Here is a 19626-nt window from a genome sequence, read left to right as displayed (position 1 = left end):
TATTTTCCTCAAACAATTTGATACACACACACACATATAATTTAGAAGGAAAAATAATAGCTTCATAATTCTAATTTGAACCCCTACTTATATTGTGAAGAACATTGTTTGGAAAACACTGCTTTTCTAGTTGGTGTGCATTAGGTCCTGATGTTACTTCTCATATCTTATTTATGGTTTTAAAAATATAAATATTATTCAGTCTTGACTAGATTATATTTGTGCTAAACTTACACTTAATATAAGCCAAATTAGGCATAACATTAATTTTTAGCTTTCCTTTACTTTGACAAGGGCTCCTATCTATAGTATATATTACTTTGGAAAAATTAGAAATTTCCTTCTGGATTTACATATGGTCATTGATTCAGAGAGAGAAGTTACTTGTTTTCTCTAATGGATAACAGTCCTGTTTCTTAAATACCACAGTAGGTCTAGAAAACATAGTAGGTGCTATATAATGTTATATAAATCCATGCACAACATGGATTTTTTTTTAATCCCCCCACTGGTGACACAGTCCTTTCTTTTATAGCCAGATAATAATAACTGACATTGATATAGTACTTTAAAGTTTCCCAAACACTTGACATTATTTCATTTGAACCTTACAATCCTGTGAGGTATGATAGGTGTTAGGATGTCGTCTAACTTATATTTTACAAATGAGGAAACCAAGGCTTATGGAAGTGAATTGTCCATAGTTATTTAGCTAATAAATACTGGAGGTGAGATTTGAACTCAAATCTTTTTTGTCTTCAATTTCACCACTCAGTGTACCTCACACACTGCTCTTGGGTAGAAATCAGCTTGTGTGATGATGGGTCTCACTTTTTTGAGAGCTATGATGAATTCTGGCATCTAAGGTGTAAAGGCCATGTGAGTTGAGGAAATGAGACAGGGATTGGGTAGAGAAGTCTATTAATCAGATACGAGGAAGGAGGAATCAAAAATTGAAGAGGAGGAGGAAGGGCCAGAGAATGACAACAAGGATCTAGAGACAGCCTGGAGTGAATTTTAAAAGAAAATAGATTGTTGCTCCAATGGTGGTAGCAATGAAAAGAGTTTGAAGCTGGCAGTGTAGAGCAAGGAGTATACCCAGCTTCTCCTGGCTCTGGGTGTCAGAGAGAGAGAGTGAGAAGAGAGTGTGTGTGTGTGTGTGTGTGTGTGTGTGTGTGTGTGTGTGTGTGAGAGAGAGAGAGAGAGGGAGAGAGAGAGAGAGAGAGAGAGAGAGAGAGAGAGAGAGAGAGAGAGAGAGAGAGAGAGAGAGAGAGAGATCCCACAGTCTTCAGGAGAAAGCTTTCAGCCAACTCCAGAAGGTGGACTGAATGAAAAAAAGGGACCACAGGATCATAATGCTTTACCTGGAAAGGGCCTTGAAAATCATTTTGTCTAATCCCTTCATTTTTACAGGTAAGGAAACATTGGCATAGAGAGGTGAAGTGATGACTTGAGAAAGGTGTTACATAGGTTATGAGTGGCAGAACTAGAGGGAGGACTCAGGTATTCTTGACTCTAAATCCAGCAGTCTCATCACAAGAACAGAAGTTTTCAAAGGGCACAGTAGAAAGGCAAAGAAAAGGAAAGGACAATGATTTGAAGGGAAATAGGGCTGACAGGTGTCCTTAGATGATTCTGCACTGATCCTGGTTGGTATGAGGTTCCAGGCTAGGCAGCCTATGTTGGGTATAGAGTGATATGATCTGCCATTGTGAAAAAGCACTCCCATAGGAAGCCTAAAGTGGTCGTGGAATTTGGAAAGATGGCAGCTCAGTGCTGGGCAAAAGAAGAAATGGAGAGCCAGTCATTTGAGTGGGGCTAAGAGAGAATGGGATGAAGGGCAGGGAGGAATTGTGTCTCCTGGGATGGTGGCCCCATTTAGCTCATGATAGTTGTGACTTTTTCTTCACCAGTACTCTGGGTCAGGGCTTCTTAAACTTTTTCACTCTCAGCCCCTTCCACACTTCTTAAACTAAGTTGTGACCCCATATGAGTTTAAGTTTAAGAAGTTCTGCCTAGGTGCTAACGCCAAAGCTTAAAGGCTTGTTTTATTTACCCCTTTCTTCATTTTAAACCAAGAATGTTCTTTCTTTATTCTGCTTTTAATCAATCTATGAAATATCAGAATTTTCTTATGTAATCTTACTCTCTGATACAAAGTGACACTTAAAATATTTCTGCCTGAAAAGGTATGAGCTATGCCTGTGGCCTGCCACATTGTAAACCTGAATGTCTATTTCTTCATCATCCCTGACTTGCTGAGATCTTTAATTTTGACTTAAAAGATCACATTATGCAAACAACCTAGGAGGGAAAATGAGAGGGAAAGAACAGAAGGGACTTACCTCTAGCTTCTGCCTTGTCCCTCCCTTTCTCGGTAAGGGAAAAAACCATTGGTATCACAATCTCAACATTCTAAGAACATTCTCACTGTAAAAAGTAAAGGATGAGTAAACAAAGACTTAGGAACAGCATGATTCCATTCCAGTATTTCACTGTGTGTTGGATTTGGTTTTTCAAACAGTTATAGTTTTAGGGGCAGCTAGGTGGCTCAGTGGATAGAGCACTGGCCTTGGATTCAGGAGGACCTGAGTTCAAATCCGGCCTCAGACACATAACACTTACTGGCTGTGTGACCCTGGGCAAGTCACTTAACCCTATTGCCTAGCCAAAAATATAAATAAATTAAAAACAAACAGTTATAGTTTTAGCTAAAGACTATATATATCATTAATAAGAGTAAAATCAGTTATTTTAAAGCTTCTGATGGCCCCAGCCATTTCTCATGACTAGCAATGAATTTGAGAACAAGAACAATCTAGAACACTGATAAAACCAGCAGGAGTTTTAGATTGGTTTGGTTTGTCTTTTCAGTTTTGAACTTTCTAAAGTTTTTTTAAGCCCTATAAACAAGAAAGAACCAGATTCTAAGAAAAGATTAATTCTTTAAAAGTTGTGAAATGATATATTTTCAAAGGTGTTCTAATTTCATTAATTTTTAATTTTCAAACTTGGGTTATGGTTTAAGTACTTGGAATGTTAGTAACATATATTATGTCCACTCAATACATTAAACTATATAAAGATTTATTTTGAATTTTTTAATAATTTAAATTTAGTTTTCCTTTGATGCCTTTGTTTTTACCTTATAACTCATTTCTAAATATATTACTTCTCCCCACCCCCCCTTAAATTTTTACTTGTAAATGGAGTTTGAGAAAGAAAAATAATTCAGTAAAACCAACCTAAATACTGACTATATTTGACAGTATGTGATATTACACATCTATAATCCTCCACCTCTGCAGTGAAGGGAAGGAAGTTCCACTTTTTCAGCTCTGCTCTGGGGCCAAGCTTGGGTTATTTATTACATGGGATTTAATTTTACCTTATTATTTTGTTTTCATATATCATTTTCCTGGTTTAAAAGAATTCTTATGTTTCTTAGACTTCTCCATGTTTGTTATTTCCCATGGTGTGTCAGTTCCATTATATTCACATACCACAATGTGTTTAGCCATTTCTCAACCAGTCGAGACTTACTTTGTGGTTTTTTACTACCACAAAAAGTGCTACAGTGAATATTTTGCATACAAGACTTTTAATGTTGCAGTTGATTGTCACATGCTTGACGTTTTTAAAGGGTGAAGATGTTGCCAACATATTTGTGCACTTGAGAATCCCAGTTCTGAAATTGTTCCCTCCCTTCCCAGCCAGCTTAGGGAGATGAGGTGGTCATGAAGATAATAGAATTTGAGAGTTGAAAAGCATCATAGAGATCAAATATTCCAAACCATTTATTTCATAGATAAAGAAACTAAGACCCAAGTATGTTCAGTTATTTTCCCAGAAGAAAACAGTATCCACATAAGCTATTAGTTTACAGCTTTTAATTTTATACTGTAGCTAAGTTTGGGGAAAAAGTTCTGATCAGCTTAAGTAAGGATTGATTTCATATGGCATATATTATAGTATATTTGATCAGCAATCTTGCTGTCTTCTGTTTTTACCTCCCTTTTATTTTCAATACATATATGCCCCTCCACTGCCTACAGAGCTGCTGTCCTTTATAAGAAAGGGTGAATAGACTTCAGCAAAACTAATGAACACATCAGCCAAGTCTAACAGTGTATGCATTATTACACACTCATTTCTTTTCTTTGGGGTCAAGCTTGATTTTTTTATAGTAGTCACACAGCATTCAGGTTGGGTTTGGGGTTGGGGGTTGGTTGCTATTCTTACCATTTTCTTTCCATTGTTGTAGTCATTGTGTATGTTTAGTAGTTTGAATTAATTTACTTTGCATCAGTAAAATCAATCACCAATAAGTTTATTAAATGCTAAATGGTGGACCACTGCTGTTTGGCATTGTAGATACAAAGATAAAAGTGAAAAGGTCTGGAAACAACATACACATATATAGTTAATGCAAAATACAAGGCAATTTGGGGGAAGGGGTTGCCCTAGCAGCATGTTTGTATCAGGAAAGGTAGCACTTGAATTGAGTATTGAAGGAAATAAGGGAATCTAAGAGGTAGAAGTAAGGAAGAAGTTAATTTGAGATGATGAGGGCACAACCAGGGCAAAAGCCAGAGATGGGAAGTTAAGTACATAAGAAAAGGCAGTTTGGCTGGATTATAACATGGTTGGAGGGGAGTAATGGGCACAACCAGGGCAAAAGCCAGAGATGGGAAGTTAAGTACATAAGAAAAGGCAGTTTGGCTGGATTATAACATGGTTGGAGGGGAGTAATGTGTAAATGAGCCTGAAAAGGTAAGTTGAGGGCTTTACATGTCAAACAGGAGTATCTGTTTGTCCCCAGAGGTAATAAGGGGCCACTGGAGTGTGGATAGGAGGTGTGACATTATCAGACCTGCACTTTGGCAGCCTTGTAGAGGATGAGTTGAAGTGGAGAGAGACTGGATATAAGGAGATCAACTAGGGAACTATTTCAATAGTTTAGGTAACAGGTGATAAAGTTATTATAGATAGTGGCTGTGATAAGCAGAGAGAAAGGGGCAATTGAGGGATATTGAAGAACTAGAAACAAAACTTGACATGATTGTATATAAGTAGTAAGGAAGTGAGGAGTTGAAGATGATTCCAAAAGGTTGTAAAACTGAATGACTGGAAGGATGGTGTTGATAGAAATAGGGAATGTGGAAGGAAGTAGAAGTTTTTTGGACAGGTTGAGTTTGAAATGCCTGTGAGACATCCATTTCAGAATATCCAATGTGCACTTGGTGGTTCAGATGGGATCAGAGCTTGGGAAAGAAACTCTGGCTGGATATAGAAATCTGGGAGTCAGTTGTACAGTGATAATAATTAAACCCATAAAAGTTGATAAAGTCACTAAGTGAAAGTATATAGAGAGAGAGGAGGGGGCATGTGACTAAGCCATGGACATACCCATAGGGGATGTAATTGTAAATGATCATCCATCAAAGGAAGTGGTCAGTCAGTAGGTATTTAAGTGCCTACTATGTACTGGGCACTGTTAAGCACTGAGGATATAAAGGCAGAAGACAATCTATCTTTGATGAATTCGTAATCTAGTGGGGGAAGACAACAAAGAAATAAATATATACAAACAAGACAAGGTAGCAGGACAATCAAGAGAATACAATGTCGAGGAAGCCCAGAGACAAGAGATTGTTTAGGAGGAGAGAAGTGCCGGCAGCATCAGATATTGAAGAGAAGCCAAAAAGAATGGGGATTGAGGAAAACTGTTAGATTTGTCAGTTAAGATATCATTGGCAAAATTAGCAAAAGACAATGACAGATGTTAGAGGGGATGCAGGAAAACAAGCACATTAATACACTGTTGGTGGAGTTGTTAATTGGTCCAGCCATTCAGGAAAGTAATTTGTAACAATACCCAAAAAGTTACCAAGCTGTCTGTACTTTTTAACCTAGAAATACTGTTACTAGTTTTATATCCCTAAGTAGTTGTTGCAGAAAGAAGAAAATGACCTGTATGTGCAAAAAAAAAAAAATTACAGTGGCAGTTTTTGTAGTGGCACAGAACTGGAAATTGGGAGGGAGGTACCCATTAATTGGGGAATGGCTGAAAAAATTATAGTATGTGCGTATAAAAGAATACTACTAGTATGTGCATATAAAAGAATACTACTTTGTGATAAGAAATGAAAGGGTTGGTTTCAGAGAAACAGGATAAGACATGTATGAATTAATGCAAAGTGAACATGACCAGAACAATTTATGCATTAACATAGTTATCTAACCTTGCTTTAATAAACCTCCTGTCAAAGTTGGTTGAAATCGGTTACTTCACTTAATCCAATTTCTGTAGTTAAATTAGAACTGAGTTCATATTATTATGACATCAGAGATATAGCATGCGTCCTTAAGGTTGAGGAACTATTTTTCCTCCAATTGAAAGCTCCATGAATAAAAATCACCTTTTTTTTTTTTAAGGAAAAAAAGTATTCCACTTTAAAAAATAGTAACATGGGACCAAAAAAAACTTTAGTAAATACAAATACTGTAAAGACAAACAACTTTGAAAGGCTTAAAGAACTTTGATCAATGCACTGACTAGTAATGATTCTAGAGAACTGATAAAGTATGCTGCCTACTTCCTGATAGAGGTGATGGACTCAACGGATAGAATGGGGCACATATTTCATTTGAATGTGGCCAATATGGGAATTTGTTTTGTTTGACTGTGCATATTTGTTACAAACAAGGGTTATGTTTTTGTTTTTCCAAGGAAAAGGGTGTATGTGAGAAGGAGAAAAAGAGATGATTGTTACCTTTGGTGAGAGCAGTTTCGGTTAGGGGTCATAAGGTTTGAGGCTCGATTGCAAGAGGTTGAGAACTTATCATGAGGAGAGGAAATGGAAGGACCGAGTATAGACAACCTTTCCTTGAAGTTTGGCTGTGAAAGGGGAAAAGAGATGTAGGGCAGTAGGGTTTGTTCAGGCTTCTTTTTAAGGATAGAGGAGACTTGGGCAAATTTGTAGGGAGCAGAGAAATAAAAAGAATGAAGATGAGAGAGGAAAGGGATGATTGTGGGGGTAATCTACTGGAAGAAGAGATGAGGTCAAGGCTATATGTAGAGCATCCTCAGACACTCTTTTCATCAAGAGTATGCAGTAAAAGAGGACAAAGTAGAGGATGATGTCTAGAGGTTGTGGGATGTAAAAAAGAGGGAATGGACCTCATAGTGAAATGGCCTTGGTTTGCTCAGGAAAGTATGAGGTGAGAGTGTGGGGTAGGACCAGTATAGTATGAGAGGCTTGAGAGAAAAAGAGAAGACTTGGAACCAAACTGGCTGTACAGAGTCGGTTAAGGGAGGAGTCAAAGCTTTGCCCTGTTAAGATTAGATAATAAGGGGGTTTTTTTAATCATGTAAGTGAAACACTTGTGGGTCAATTGCATGATCAAGGTGTGAGCACTCCTATGTGTAGCTGAGGTGAAGTGTTGTAGGCCATGAGAGTTGAATAGTTTGAGGAACTGGAAAATTAGGGTATTTGAGAGAATATCAACATGTTTTGACGTAAGTTCATATAAGGCTAACTATGCTGCTCTGTATTCTTCATAGTCACTTATTAATGGTGTAGTAATGTTCCATTACATTCATACACCACAGTTGACATTCCCCAATCTGTGGCATTTTACTTTGTTTCTAGCTGAACTGTAATCTTAATGACACAGTGTCTGGTAATTCAAGCTTCACGTTTTAAACTACTAAAAATTTGGGAAATGCCGGGAGGGGCTTTGTCAAATTCCCTGTTTAGTAGTAAACAGAATTTGTGGGGTCCAAGTTTGCTTTAATCCCTTTCACCTAATCCGATTGCTGTAGTTATCTTAGTATTTATTGAATTCACATTGTTATGGTATCAAAGATATAGATGTGCACTAGGATTGGGAAAATTTTCCCTCCAAATGATGACCACATAAATTCACTTAATAATTTAGAGAAAAAGAAAATATTCCACTTTTTAAATAAATAATAAGAAACCCAAAAAATCTTTAGTACATAGAACAACATTTTTTTAAAAATATCAATTACTTGTTATGGCCAAATCAAAGGAGAAAGACTAAGGAATAAAGGATAAAGAAGAGCCAGAAATGAACTAAAATTTCCATATTAAGGTACCAATCAGATTTGAACTCAGGTCCTCCCAACTCTAAGGCCGGAGCTCTATCCACTGTGCCACCTAGCTGTCCCACAAGCTCCATCAATTGGGGAATTGAATAACTGAACAAGTCATACTACTGTACTATAAGGAATGATGAATAGGAGAAACCTGAAAATTTCTGTGAACTGGTAAGGAGCAAAATGAGCACAAACAGGAAAACAATTCCACCAAGACTGTAAAGACAGCTTTGAAAGACTTTTTACAATCCTGATCACTGAAAAAGACCTACCATTGCTCCACAGTTCTGATGATGAGTGAAGCATGTTACCCATCTCCAAACACATGGTGGACTAAAGATGCAAAAAAAGACAGATATTTGGGGGTGTAGCCAATGTAGGAATTTGTTTTACTATGCAATTTTGTTAGTTGTCTTTCAGTTTTTTCTTTTTCCTTTCCTTTTTTTGTTGGAGGTGGGAAGGTTGTGTACTGCTCCAAAAAGAGAGAGAGAGAACAGAACCAAAACGAGGCCAAAAGGAATCACAGACAACAAGCAGGACAGATTTGAAGTTACATGATTATACTTTAAAAGAAAATAAGCTCTACATGCTAAAGATCCACAGTTTTCACGTCCAGTATTCTTCTATGGAAATGTTCATTTTTTGGTGTTTAAATTCATAATTTTAAAAATTAGTCCAAAACTTAAAAGAAATAAAGTGTAATTCTTGGATTTATAGGTGTAATTTGGATTTCCCTTAATCCCTTAATGTCTCCTTTTTGTTTTTTAATCCTTCCCTACCACTGCCTCTTCCTTGAGAGCAGGGACTGTGGTAGTTTAATAAAATGCTTGTTGATTTGACTTACCATTCTCCCTTTCCCTGTCCCCCCTCCCAGTCTCTTTATAGAATAATTAGTGTCACTTTCCCCCACTGCCCCAAAAAAAGCAACCCATAATATGCACAGTCCAGTACATTTCTATTTACGTTTTTATGCCATGATTTGTTCAGCTAATTGGCGGGCTCTTCCTCAGTTTCCAGTTTAGGGCTACTATGAAAAGTTATTATAAATATTTTTGTATATATGAGTCCTTTTCTTCTTCCTTTCATCTTTTTGGGATGTAGGCATCATAGTGGTATAGTTGAGTTAAAGGAGTATGTATGCATAATTTAGTGCCTTTTTCCAAATTGCTTTCCGGAAAGGCTAGACCAATTTACAACTGGTAAATACTAATACATCAACAGTGCATTAGTATACTGTTTTTTATGCACCTTCTCCAGCATTTGTCATTTTCCTCATTTGTCATCTTTGCCAATCTGATAGGTATAAGATGTAATTTCAAGAATCGTTTTAATTCGCATTTCTCTATTGATGATTTGGAGCATTTTACTACCTGTTCATGTCTTTTGACTATTTATTAGGAAATGGCTTTTAGCCTTATGAATTTGAATGAATTACTTACATATCTTGATTGAGACCTTTATCAGAGAAACTTGCTGTAAAGATTTTTTTCCCCAGTTGCCAAACTCTTTCCACAGTTATCTATTTTTATTAAAAGGGTCTCTTTCTTTTTTTTTTAAAGGGTCGCTTTCTAACTGATAATAATAATAATAAAGTCCTGTTCTGTAAACCTTGAGGATAATTAATCTTTTGAGGATATAAATTATGATCTCACATTTCAGTAGTTTGTATTTTTCTTCATACCTCACATGTGTTTGCAAGGGATTCTTTTTCACGGTTCAGCCTCTCAGATTCTCTATTGTTTTACCATAAAGGTATCATGAAAATAACTTGTCAGGTGTTGGTGGATATTAAACTTTAATCACAGTTTCAGGGTGGTAAAGACAAACTTGGGAGCAGCCAGTCTTTGTATAAACATTTTTTTTGTGGCAGGAACTCATGAAATGAGTTATGGAATTTTTGTGTTGATTGGAATATTATTTTATGGACATCTACCTAGATTCACTTTGCTCTTGAAGTGAGAGGATTTGTGTGCTAAACTTTATGACTTTTAGAAGAAAGCATGCATGCTATCACAAGACTAAAACTAAGAAAACGGCTTGTGACCTGTTAATCAAGTAGTGGTGAGTGTATTTTTGAGATTCTCAACATAATTGCTTTGGTCTCTTAAATAATATTAATTCACACTTATATAGAAATCATCCTTTCTCTTTAGAAGAAGGAGTAAACTTCCCATGAGAATAAAGTGTAGACTGAAAAACTTTTTACATGACCTCCTGGTTTTTAGATTGTGATAGAAATTTAGGAACTTATTGCTGGTTAGCTCTTGAAATTCCTTCCTTCCAGACCCAGCAGTACTAATATTAAGTCTGTTTACCAAGATGATCAGGAAAAAAGGAAAAGAACCTATATGTTCTAAAATATATCAGCTCTCTTTGTGGTGGCAAAGAACTGGAAATTGAAGGGATGCCCATCAGTTGGGGTATGGCTAAACAAGTTGTGGCATATGATTGTGATGGAATACTACTGTGCTGTAAGAAATGATGAGCTGATTGATTTTAGAAAAACATGGAAAGATTTGAATGAAATAGTGAAGATTGAAATGTGCAGAATCTATAGTAACAGCAGTATTGTTCAAAGAGTAACAGAACCACTGTTATTCTGAGTATTGTAAATACTCAAATCAACTACAAAGGGCTATGAAGGAAGATGCTATTCACCTCCAGAGAAAGAACTGATAAATAGAAGTGTGTGTGTGTGTGTGTGTGTGTGTGTGTGTGTGTGTGTGTGTGTGTGTGTCTGTCTGTCTGTCTGTCTGTCTGTCTGCCTGTGTATACACACACACACAGAGTATGGTTTTACATATATAGACATATGTGTCAAATAATGGCCTCTAATGTGGATTGGGGAAGGGGGAGGGGAGACAGCTCAGAACATAAAATGTAGCAAAAAAATTAATTAAAAAAAGATTTTAAATCTCTCCTTCCCCTTAGGCCTTTAGAATTCAGTTTCATGCTTTAGGAGATCTATTCAGCAAACCTTGAGGCCTAGTCAAGTACTGTGTTGGGTGCTTGGGATACAGAGATGAAAAGAGTGACTCCTCCTCAAGGAACTGACTTTCTTACTCGGGCGGGTGATTAATATCTAGATAGATACATAAGTAAATACAAGATAATTTGAAGACTGAGAGAACTAACAACTTGGAGACATCAGGAAGAACATCATAAATGATGGAAGGAGGCACCTATGGGTAAGTTTAAGTATCCAGAGATGGATTACTGACTTCAGTAACGGACAGTTGGCCAGTTTGCCTGGAACATAGAACACATGATGAGTAAGCCCGCAGTGTTCTCTGTATTATTCTCCCCTCTCCCACTGATGAAATGTACTCTGTTGGTAGCTCTAAGTATTGAGGTGACCTTGATAGCTTTTACACAACAGGTATATCCTCAGAACTGGGAAATAAAGTAAAACTGGTTTTTCAGTATCTTTACTTAGACTTGTCCCTTCCCTCTGGTCACTGAAGTATCCCTGATCTTCATTTAGAGATTCATCTCTGCCTATGTCCTTGAATCCCTGTCTCTAGGACCTTCCTTTAACAATCATCTTTTCTCTCTCCTTTAGTTCTGCCTCAGTACTGGCTCTTTTCCACATACCTACAATAACTGTCAACCACCTTGAAAGCACAAGAAAAAACTTTATTGATCTGTTTACCCCCAGCCACTTACTGTCCCAAATCCCTTCCCTTTCACTGCTAAATTTTTTAGAAGTTGTCCACATCCCAGTACTTCCATATATTCCCTGCCTTATTCTCTATCTATTGTAATCTATCTTCTGCCTTCACTAATCCACAGAAGCTATTTTCTACCATTACGTAGTTGTAAAATCCATAGCCTTTTTTCAGTCTTCATACCCATTGACACTATTGATTATCCTTTGATTGCAGAGACACTATCCTCTTCTAGTTCTCCTACCTTTGTCTCTGTTTCTGTTCCTCTTTTCCCCTTAATGTATGTAGTTTGTGTTTTTTTTTTCCTGAATGTCTGTCTTTGGTCCTGTCAATTCCCTCATGCATTTGGAACCTCCAAGAAAGGAGTTTTTATAAAATATCTTGCCTATAATTGTTATGTAATCTCAATCAGTCCCAAACCTTTAATTACTGCTTCCCTGCAAATCACTCCTTAAGCGTCATATCTCTTGTCCTGCCCTCTCTGACTTTCAGATCTATATTCCCAATTGCAAGGTCATTTGTCAGCACCTCACACTCAGAGTATGAAATGGAAAGAGTACTAGATGTGAGATCAGAAGACCTTGGGCAAGTCACTCAACTCTGAGTCTTTCTCCATCTATAAAATGAAGAGATTCTTAGAATCCCTGGCCTCCTTCAAAGGTCACTTCAAGTATCTGTGAAACCTTTTCCAACTATTAGTGTCTCCCCCAATTAACTCATATTTACTTTTATGTATTTTGGATCTGTTTATATGCGTGCATAGTGTTTTCCCTGGTAGAATGTAAGCTCCTCAGGGAAAAGGGAATATTTTATATTTTTGTTTGTATTCCCAGTGCCATTAATAAATGTTTGCTGATTAATTGAAAAGCACAGACTAGGTGACCTCTTAAGTTCCTTTCATCTCTAAATGTGTGATCTTAGATCCTGCACAGAGTTTGTTTTCCCTTAAACTTTCCATTCATCCATTCATTCATTCATTTCACTCAGTAGCTCCTTTCTCATACTTAACCATTTTGTTCTGTGACAGACACTACCATTCTGCCTAATTCTGTTCTGTTTGAACCTTTGGGGGTGAGGAGTGGGATAATCTTTTTAGTTTTCATTCCCTGTCATGGCCGATCATTTAATAATTAATATTTAATCATTTATATAAGTGCTTGATCTCATTTGATTGTCCTAACATTGAGGTATGGGTGTTATTATCATCTCTTATAGATGAGGAAACTGAAGCTGAGATAGGTTAAGTGACTTGCCTAGCATCACACAGCTAGCAAGTGGCAGGATTTGAACTTCACGCCTTGCTTGACTCCAGGACTGTATTCACTGCACCACCTAGCTGTTATGACATTTACCATGTTGTGACAATTTTACCTTCATAACTTCTTTCTCACATAGTATGTCCTTTCCTTTTTGTTTCTGCAGCCATTGCTATCATCACCACCTACATGGACTAGAATAACTTCCCTCCTCTGCTTTTATCCATCCTTACTAACTGCCAAAAAATCTTTCTCATGCCTAGGTCATGTCATTCTATTAGTCATTAACTCTAAATTGCCTACAAAGTAAAATGTTGTGCCTTTCAGGTGGTTAAACTTACCTTCCAGGCCGTATCTCATTCATTGACTTGTACTCTGTGCTCCAACCAAACTGGATGGATACTCTCTGTTCTTCTGTTCTTTCCACCTCCATACAGTTGTTCAGGATATTCTCTTTGTCCGGAATGTATAGCTTCCTTTCCCATCTGCCCATGTGTTATTTCTACTTATTCTTTAAAGTCCAGTTCATAATGGTATTGCCTTTATTCACTAAGCCTTTCTTGCATATGTCTTCATTCAAAGTCACTTGCTTTTGCCCTTCTTTAATGCACATATTGTCTCATACTGTGTTTTACAGTTCAATTTGTCTTAGAAACTGCATGATAGTGACCCATTTTCCATAGCATGGCACTTTGCATATTGTAGACCCTTAATAAATAAATGTTTGTTGATTTGTATCAATTTGGGGTTAAGGACAATTCTGAATTAGTAACAATTCAGAACGATATTGCACATTTCACATACATCTTACTTGGTTCCAGGAAAATATAAGATAGATGAAGTAATATGATGCTTAGTTCCTCCACAGGAACAATGTTACAAATGGGTGATTGAATTTGGCTTTAATGTAGAATATAATTTAATAGTGAAACAACGTTTCTTGGGGACAACTGTGGGGGTAGGGTATGCTTGTATAAAGTATTTTTAAAGGAATGACAAAAGGTTTCATAGGATTTATAGAAATCTTAGAAATAATTCTATCTAAATGTAGTTTTATTACTTTCACATAATCCCTGTAGGTAGTTGTTATCAAGTAGACGATACTATACAGGCCTTTCTTTTCATAGATAAAAAATATTAATTAGATGCATTCGTTTGTATATAGTGCACCTCCAAAATGCTTTTAGAAATTGAGAAGTTTGAAAGATTAAATGTTCTCCCTAATCTTATTTATGCTATTGTAATAAATGGAGTTTTTTGATAGCTTAGGGACCATGTTATATAAATATATAAATGTAAAAACTATTTAGTTGATCTAAATTAATGAGATCTTTTGTCATGGAGTATTTTCAGTGGTGCTCAAGTGTATGACTTAAATTGAATTTGGGTTGAAGTTTACTTTATTCAGAGGTATTTTGTTTTTACTTATTAAAATCTTTTACGGTTTTGAAACAGGTATTGCCATTTCACTAAGAATTACCAAATTTGTCTTTCCAATTGTAGGCTTTGATATATTATAATTTAAGATGAAAGCTTGATTAGAAACTGATTATAGTTCTCACCTTAATTTTCAGACAGCACCCGTAACGAAAAACAGTAAAGAAAACAGACTAAGAGGAAACAAAGTGTTCTGTGCGGTGGGTTTCTTATCCAGTGTAGCAAACTTACTTTGTGACTACTATTCATTAACCCCAGGGGCCTGTTCAAATGGAGTCTTCAGCATACATAGTCTAGAATATATATTCCTGTAGTGAAAATATTGTCTTATTCTGACTTGATAATTTTTAAGTTTCATTTTTACAGCTAACAATATCTTATGGTGGATAAATTCTTCAACCTGTCTTCAGATGGCTTAATAATTACTTTCTTGAGCTTAAAAAACTTTATCTTTCTGAATTTGCTTGGCTTCTTGTAGTAAAAATTGGCATAACACATGTTGAAGAGACACACATGACTGGTGGAACACGAGTTTGGTTCTGTTATTAGAATGTCACTTTTCCTAATATTGTCATCCATATTCTTACAAATGGTCGTGCATATATGTTGAACTCGACATGATTAAAAGTTATTTTTGTTTTAATTATACATACATAGATGACATTTCAAATTTAAATGGCAGGTGGCCATTGTTTACCAACTCTTATGAAAGAGCAGCAAAACAAGGGTTTCTTTAAATATCTTCATTTCTGCCTATCGTTCAAGGAACTCAAAGGAATACAAATTGAAAGGGGGTCATAAATTTAAATTTTCATTGTGTATAGGATCATTACTAAAACTCTAAATTTCTTAGATTTTCTTCCCTTGCTGTGTTAATGGTATTGATATGTTTAAAGTTTTTGACATTGGTTTGTTAAATTTTGAATCACAGGAATGGAATAAATGTTCCTAACCTAGTTACTTGGGGTTATTTAAGAAGTATAATAACCTAATTTTGAAATGAATTCTGTTGGAAGACCTCTTTTTAGAGACTTAATATTGAGAATAAAATCTGATACTGAATGTCCAGATATTGTTCCATATGACAGCAGGAGGCATGGAGTCAGGTGAATTTAGTTAAAAAGGTGAGAAGGGAGGAAGCAAGTGGCAAAATTAATGCCAAACAAGAATGCCCGTTTTTTACCAACTTCTATTAAAGATTGAGCCAAGTACACTTCTTGCATTATCATAATAGTACAGTGTAGTTCATAATCAGGTAAGAACTACAAAATTGTGGCAAAATTTGCTTTTTTACTTTCACTCACTTTTTTTTTGCCTCTTTCCCTTTCTTCCTTCCTTTCATTCTTCCTTCCTTTTATTGATGGTGGTTAGAATGTTACCCAAATACTATAGCCTGGTCCCCAATGATTGATGGTCCAGAATTTCCTTCTACACAGAAGTTGTTGGAATGGGTGGTAAAAGTAGTATGTCATAAGTGTTAAGGGGAATAATATGGGTTTTTCTAAATGTTCCTAGTATAAGAGGACAAGCAGAGTTAATATTATTGCCATTAACCTTCTTCTCTCTTTTCTCTTGTTTTCTAGTCTTCAAGCAGTGACAGTGGTGGTAGCAGCAGCAGCAGCAGCAGCAGCAGCAGTAGTACCAGCAGCAGCATCAATAGCCCAGACAGGGGAAGTGTTCAGGAAAGCAGCTTAAACCAGATAATTACCGGATCCAGCCCTAATACTCCTCAGTCCTTACAGGAGCAGTCTGCACTATGCCAAGGCCCTTACTTCCACATCAACCAGATTCTGAAGGAGGCACACTTTTATAGCCTACAGCACCGAGGACGACCTCCTACATGATGAACTAGCAGTTCCTTGCCTTCTGTGAAGGGACAGCACTGTGCAGATTTGATATTTCAACTTAAAAAGTTTGTTAAAAAATTGCACAAAATATGCCTGTTGGCTTTTCAGTCTATATTTGAAATAACAGGTTAGCAGGCATTTGTTTACTTGTGGTTTTGCTGCACTATTGCAATTTCAGAGGGGCTTTGAAGCCATTTTTATGGGATTCTTTTCAGGATGGGTGTCATCTCAGTGAAGGTGACGGTAGGAGGAAACCACATCTGCATGTTAAGAGTCCATACTGGCTCCATTTCAGATTTGGAAACCAATTGGAGACTAACTGCTTTGTGCAAGGAGTCCTTTTAAAACATGGGGTCCTCAAATTTTAAGGATTTTTAAAAAAAATTTGGTAAACTAGTAAAGACTAGTTTGCATGAAATACATTAGTTTTCTTTCCCAAAGTATAAAAGAGCTTGCTTCTGTCTGGGACTGAAGCTGGCTACCATACTACCTCTCAGTATGCAGATGTCCTATTGAAATTAATTTCCCCTGTTACAGGGGGAGAAAAATTAGACCAAGCTTATTAGATTAGACTTTGTAAGATGGAAACACCCTCCCTACAACCTGTTTTCTCTTCCCTATGTAAAGTGTTTGCATTCCAAGGAGAATGTCTTTTAGATACTTCCTTGAACCCTAATTATTTCTATGATATCATTAATCCTCCAAAGGCTAGATTTCAAGCTTCTTAGCAAACACTGCACAGTTTTGAAAGACAAGAAGTTGTACTGTATTTGTAACTTTTGTCTCGGACACAAATGTATGTTAGCAGCTTAAAATGATTTTGTGGTAATTCCACCTGTTTTGTCTAGCAAGGCACAGATGACTAATGGTAAAGACTAAGCAACCTGAGCTGGTGTTTAAGGTAACAGGTACTGTAGAACTATGTGTTAGCTTAGGTTCAGTTTAATATTTGAAGTACCTTCTAATAGTCACTGGGGAGCCACACTCCCTCATTGAAACCACAGAAATTGGTGGAACTTAGAAACAAATTAGCAGAGGCACTAATAAATACATGGTAATATTTATTTAGAAAAGGAGAGGTATGTCCTGATAAATTGCTTCATTTTATTTAGTCATACTAGAGAGCCAACTAAGTTTGAAAAGAGATGGTGTAGATGTGTCTTCCTCCTCTGTGACAAGCTGTCTGAACAAGGAACCAGGACGCATCATGTCATCTTCTGCTCTGGAGAGTGTTGGAAGTACAACCTGCCATTAGATTGAAAGGAAAGTGCCTTAGATTCTACCAGGATTCTCTTACCTGTTCACCCACTCCAGTCTTCTGTTCTGAAAGCCACCCAGCACATAGAAGCAGATCTTAAAAACTATTGGGATTGCTAGTGAGAGGACCTTCCCCTCTAGGTAAGGTTAGAAAAAGACTGGATTTGAAGGAACTACTTCTCTTGACTGGTATTAACTTTTACTTGTGTGACAAACAAAACTACTAAATCAGATTTTTAAGGAAAAGGACAAGCTTAAATACACTTCTTTCCCACTGCTGGCTTCTTGAGTGTGAATAGGATTTGCCAGAGGTAAAACATCTTTGGAACGGGCATAATTTTGTCTAAATTGAAGTCTAATTATCCTTGGGGGGAAATTGTAAATTGTCTCTGTTCCTCTCACCACTTTTTAAAAACATGTAAGATCTAAAAGTTTTTTGGAAGAAGGCCCTAATGGACTGGTTTGCAGAGAATGAGAAAAGAATACAAAACTAACATCTGCTTTTCAGTTATATAGGGCAAGCAGATACTATGGGGAGAGAACTGGTTTGAGTTTTGAAATACCCCAGTAAGACTGCTGCAGGCTTCACTGGATGGCAAACAGCTTGAAAAAGCAATAAGTTTCCTGTTTCTTCCTAACAAATACGTTGTGGAGGATGAGACCATGACAAAACAATTTTTTCTGTTTTCCAAGTGAGTAGAACCATTTTCTGGGGCTGGGTATGTAACTCCAGCCCCCTCCCTCGTATTGCTAAATAAATTCCGTCCTATCTTTTGCAGAATTTTCTATAGTATTAGCAGCCTAAAATACTATCTCCACAGTGAGGCTGCTTAATGTCTAAACACGATCATCTTTTTAAACATCTATCAGCTCAATCTAGTAAGATCTTGTACTTGTATTGCACCACCATTAAATGCAGCATTAGTGAATGTTGTCATTTAGTTCTTTCTTAGTATTTAAGAGAGAGAGATCCCCCAAAGGTTCTATGGAAAGTGGGGAGGGAGATGCTGTGCTTACTAACCTGGTCTTTGGGTTCTGTGCTTCGGCTAGTGGACTTAGCCTTTCTTGTGCTAGTTGTGCTAAGTGGAAGAAGTCCAAACCTGAAAGGCAGAATGAAGACAGGTTTCAGAAGAGTCAACAGAAAACTTCAGAGCTTAGATGAAGTCCCATATGAAAGTTTACCTGATCTGACTTGATGCCAGTGGTAGTATATTATGGGGCTCTTGGGAGTTGAAGGTGCTGCTCCGGGCAGAAAACTGATTGTCCATACCAGTTAGCAATCCAAATAGAACCTGGGAAATTTTATAAAGGGAAAATTAAGATGGGGATCTTTTATTTATTGCCTTCTTAAAGTACGGAAGTGTTCTTTTAGGTTAAATATTGCCTCTGATCAACTTTTTTTCTGCTTCAAGTTGAGTAGAATACTAAATCTACTCTAAAAGTGATTTCTTACCACTGATCACAGGAAACTTTGTTTAAGCTTTCCTTGCTGCAGTTTTTAAAAGGTCAGTCCTTACCCAACCACTTGGGGTGGATTTTTTTGTAATGATAATCTGAGTTAAGGTTTAACTTTGCCTGCTATAACATGGCACTCACCTTTAACTAGAATGACTTGCTTGGCTTTTCCTCCACAATCTCCAGCTGAGAGGCAGCTGCTAATGCACTGCCAAAGGCTTTGACTTGTTTATTTTGCAACCTGAGCTCCCTCACACTAAGCTTACAACTCAGAAAGAAGCCTGTTCCCATCTTGACTTACCGAGGTTCGTTGCACCAGGCGATTAAGGTTGCTATTTAAGTGTGGTGTAAAAACATCTAGGTCAAAAGGATCTATGAGACCTTCTAAGAAGTCTGTTACTTTTTCTATTCTGGAAAAGAAAAATTGGAATGAGAATTGCTTTTCAGTATCCTGAAAAGAAAGCTATTATAAAAACCTATACATGTCCTAGAAAAAACCCAGTACTGGGATTTGTTCTATTTGTTTGTTTTTGCTTTTTAAATGGTAGCTCACCTTTTTCCCACAGGTATAATGCAGAGTA

The 19626-nt window shown here is 36.8% G+C and overlaps 2 protein-coding genes across 4 annotated transcripts in view; one reads left to right on the top strand and one right to left on the bottom strand.

Moving 5' to 3' along the window:
- The window catches only part of VCF1 (VCP nuclear cofactor family member 1), a 25795-nt gene extending 7276 nt beyond the window's left edge, over positions 1–18519 (top strand). For 2 of the 3 annotated variants that reach the window (XM_021002525.2, XM_021002526.2), the window contains exons 3-4: positions 14624–14686; positions 16070–18519. In XM_021002525.2, coding sequence (XP_020858184.1) covers positions 14624–14686; positions 16070–16330 — 324 coding nt within the window. In that variant the 3' untranslated portion in view covers positions 16331–18519. The remainder of the gene's footprint in view (positions 1–14623; positions 14687–16069) is intronic. The other variant, XM_021002527.2, reaches the window with a different exon arrangement.
- COG1 (component of oligomeric golgi complex 1) overlaps positions 17378–19626 on the bottom strand; it is an 18587-nt gene continuing 16338 nt past the window's right edge. Inside the window, exons 11-14 of the mRNA XM_021002521.2 lie at positions 19347–19455; positions 18773–18882; positions 18612–18690; positions 17378–17578 (exon numbers count right to left, since the gene is read on the bottom strand). Coding sequence (XP_020858180.2) covers positions 17438–17578; positions 18612–18690; positions 18773–18882; positions 19347–19455 — 439 coding nt within the window. The 3' untranslated portion in view covers positions 17378–17437. The remainder of the gene's footprint in view (positions 17579–18611; positions 18691–18772; positions 18883–19346; positions 19456–19626) is intronic.

The sequence above is a fragment of the Phascolarctos cinereus genome, unplaced genomic scaffold (genome assembly GCF_003287225.1).
Source record: "Phascolarctos cinereus isolate Bilbo 61053 unplaced genomic scaffold, phaCin_HiC Scaffold_5;HRSCAF=322, whole genome shotgun sequence".
In the NCBI taxonomy this organism is placed as follows: Eukaryota; Metazoa; Chordata; class Mammalia; order Diprotodontia; family Phascolarctidae; genus Phascolarctos; species Phascolarctos cinereus.
The sequence above is the reverse complement of the archived record's forward strand: the minus strand, read 5'-3'. Positions and strand labels throughout refer to the sequence as shown.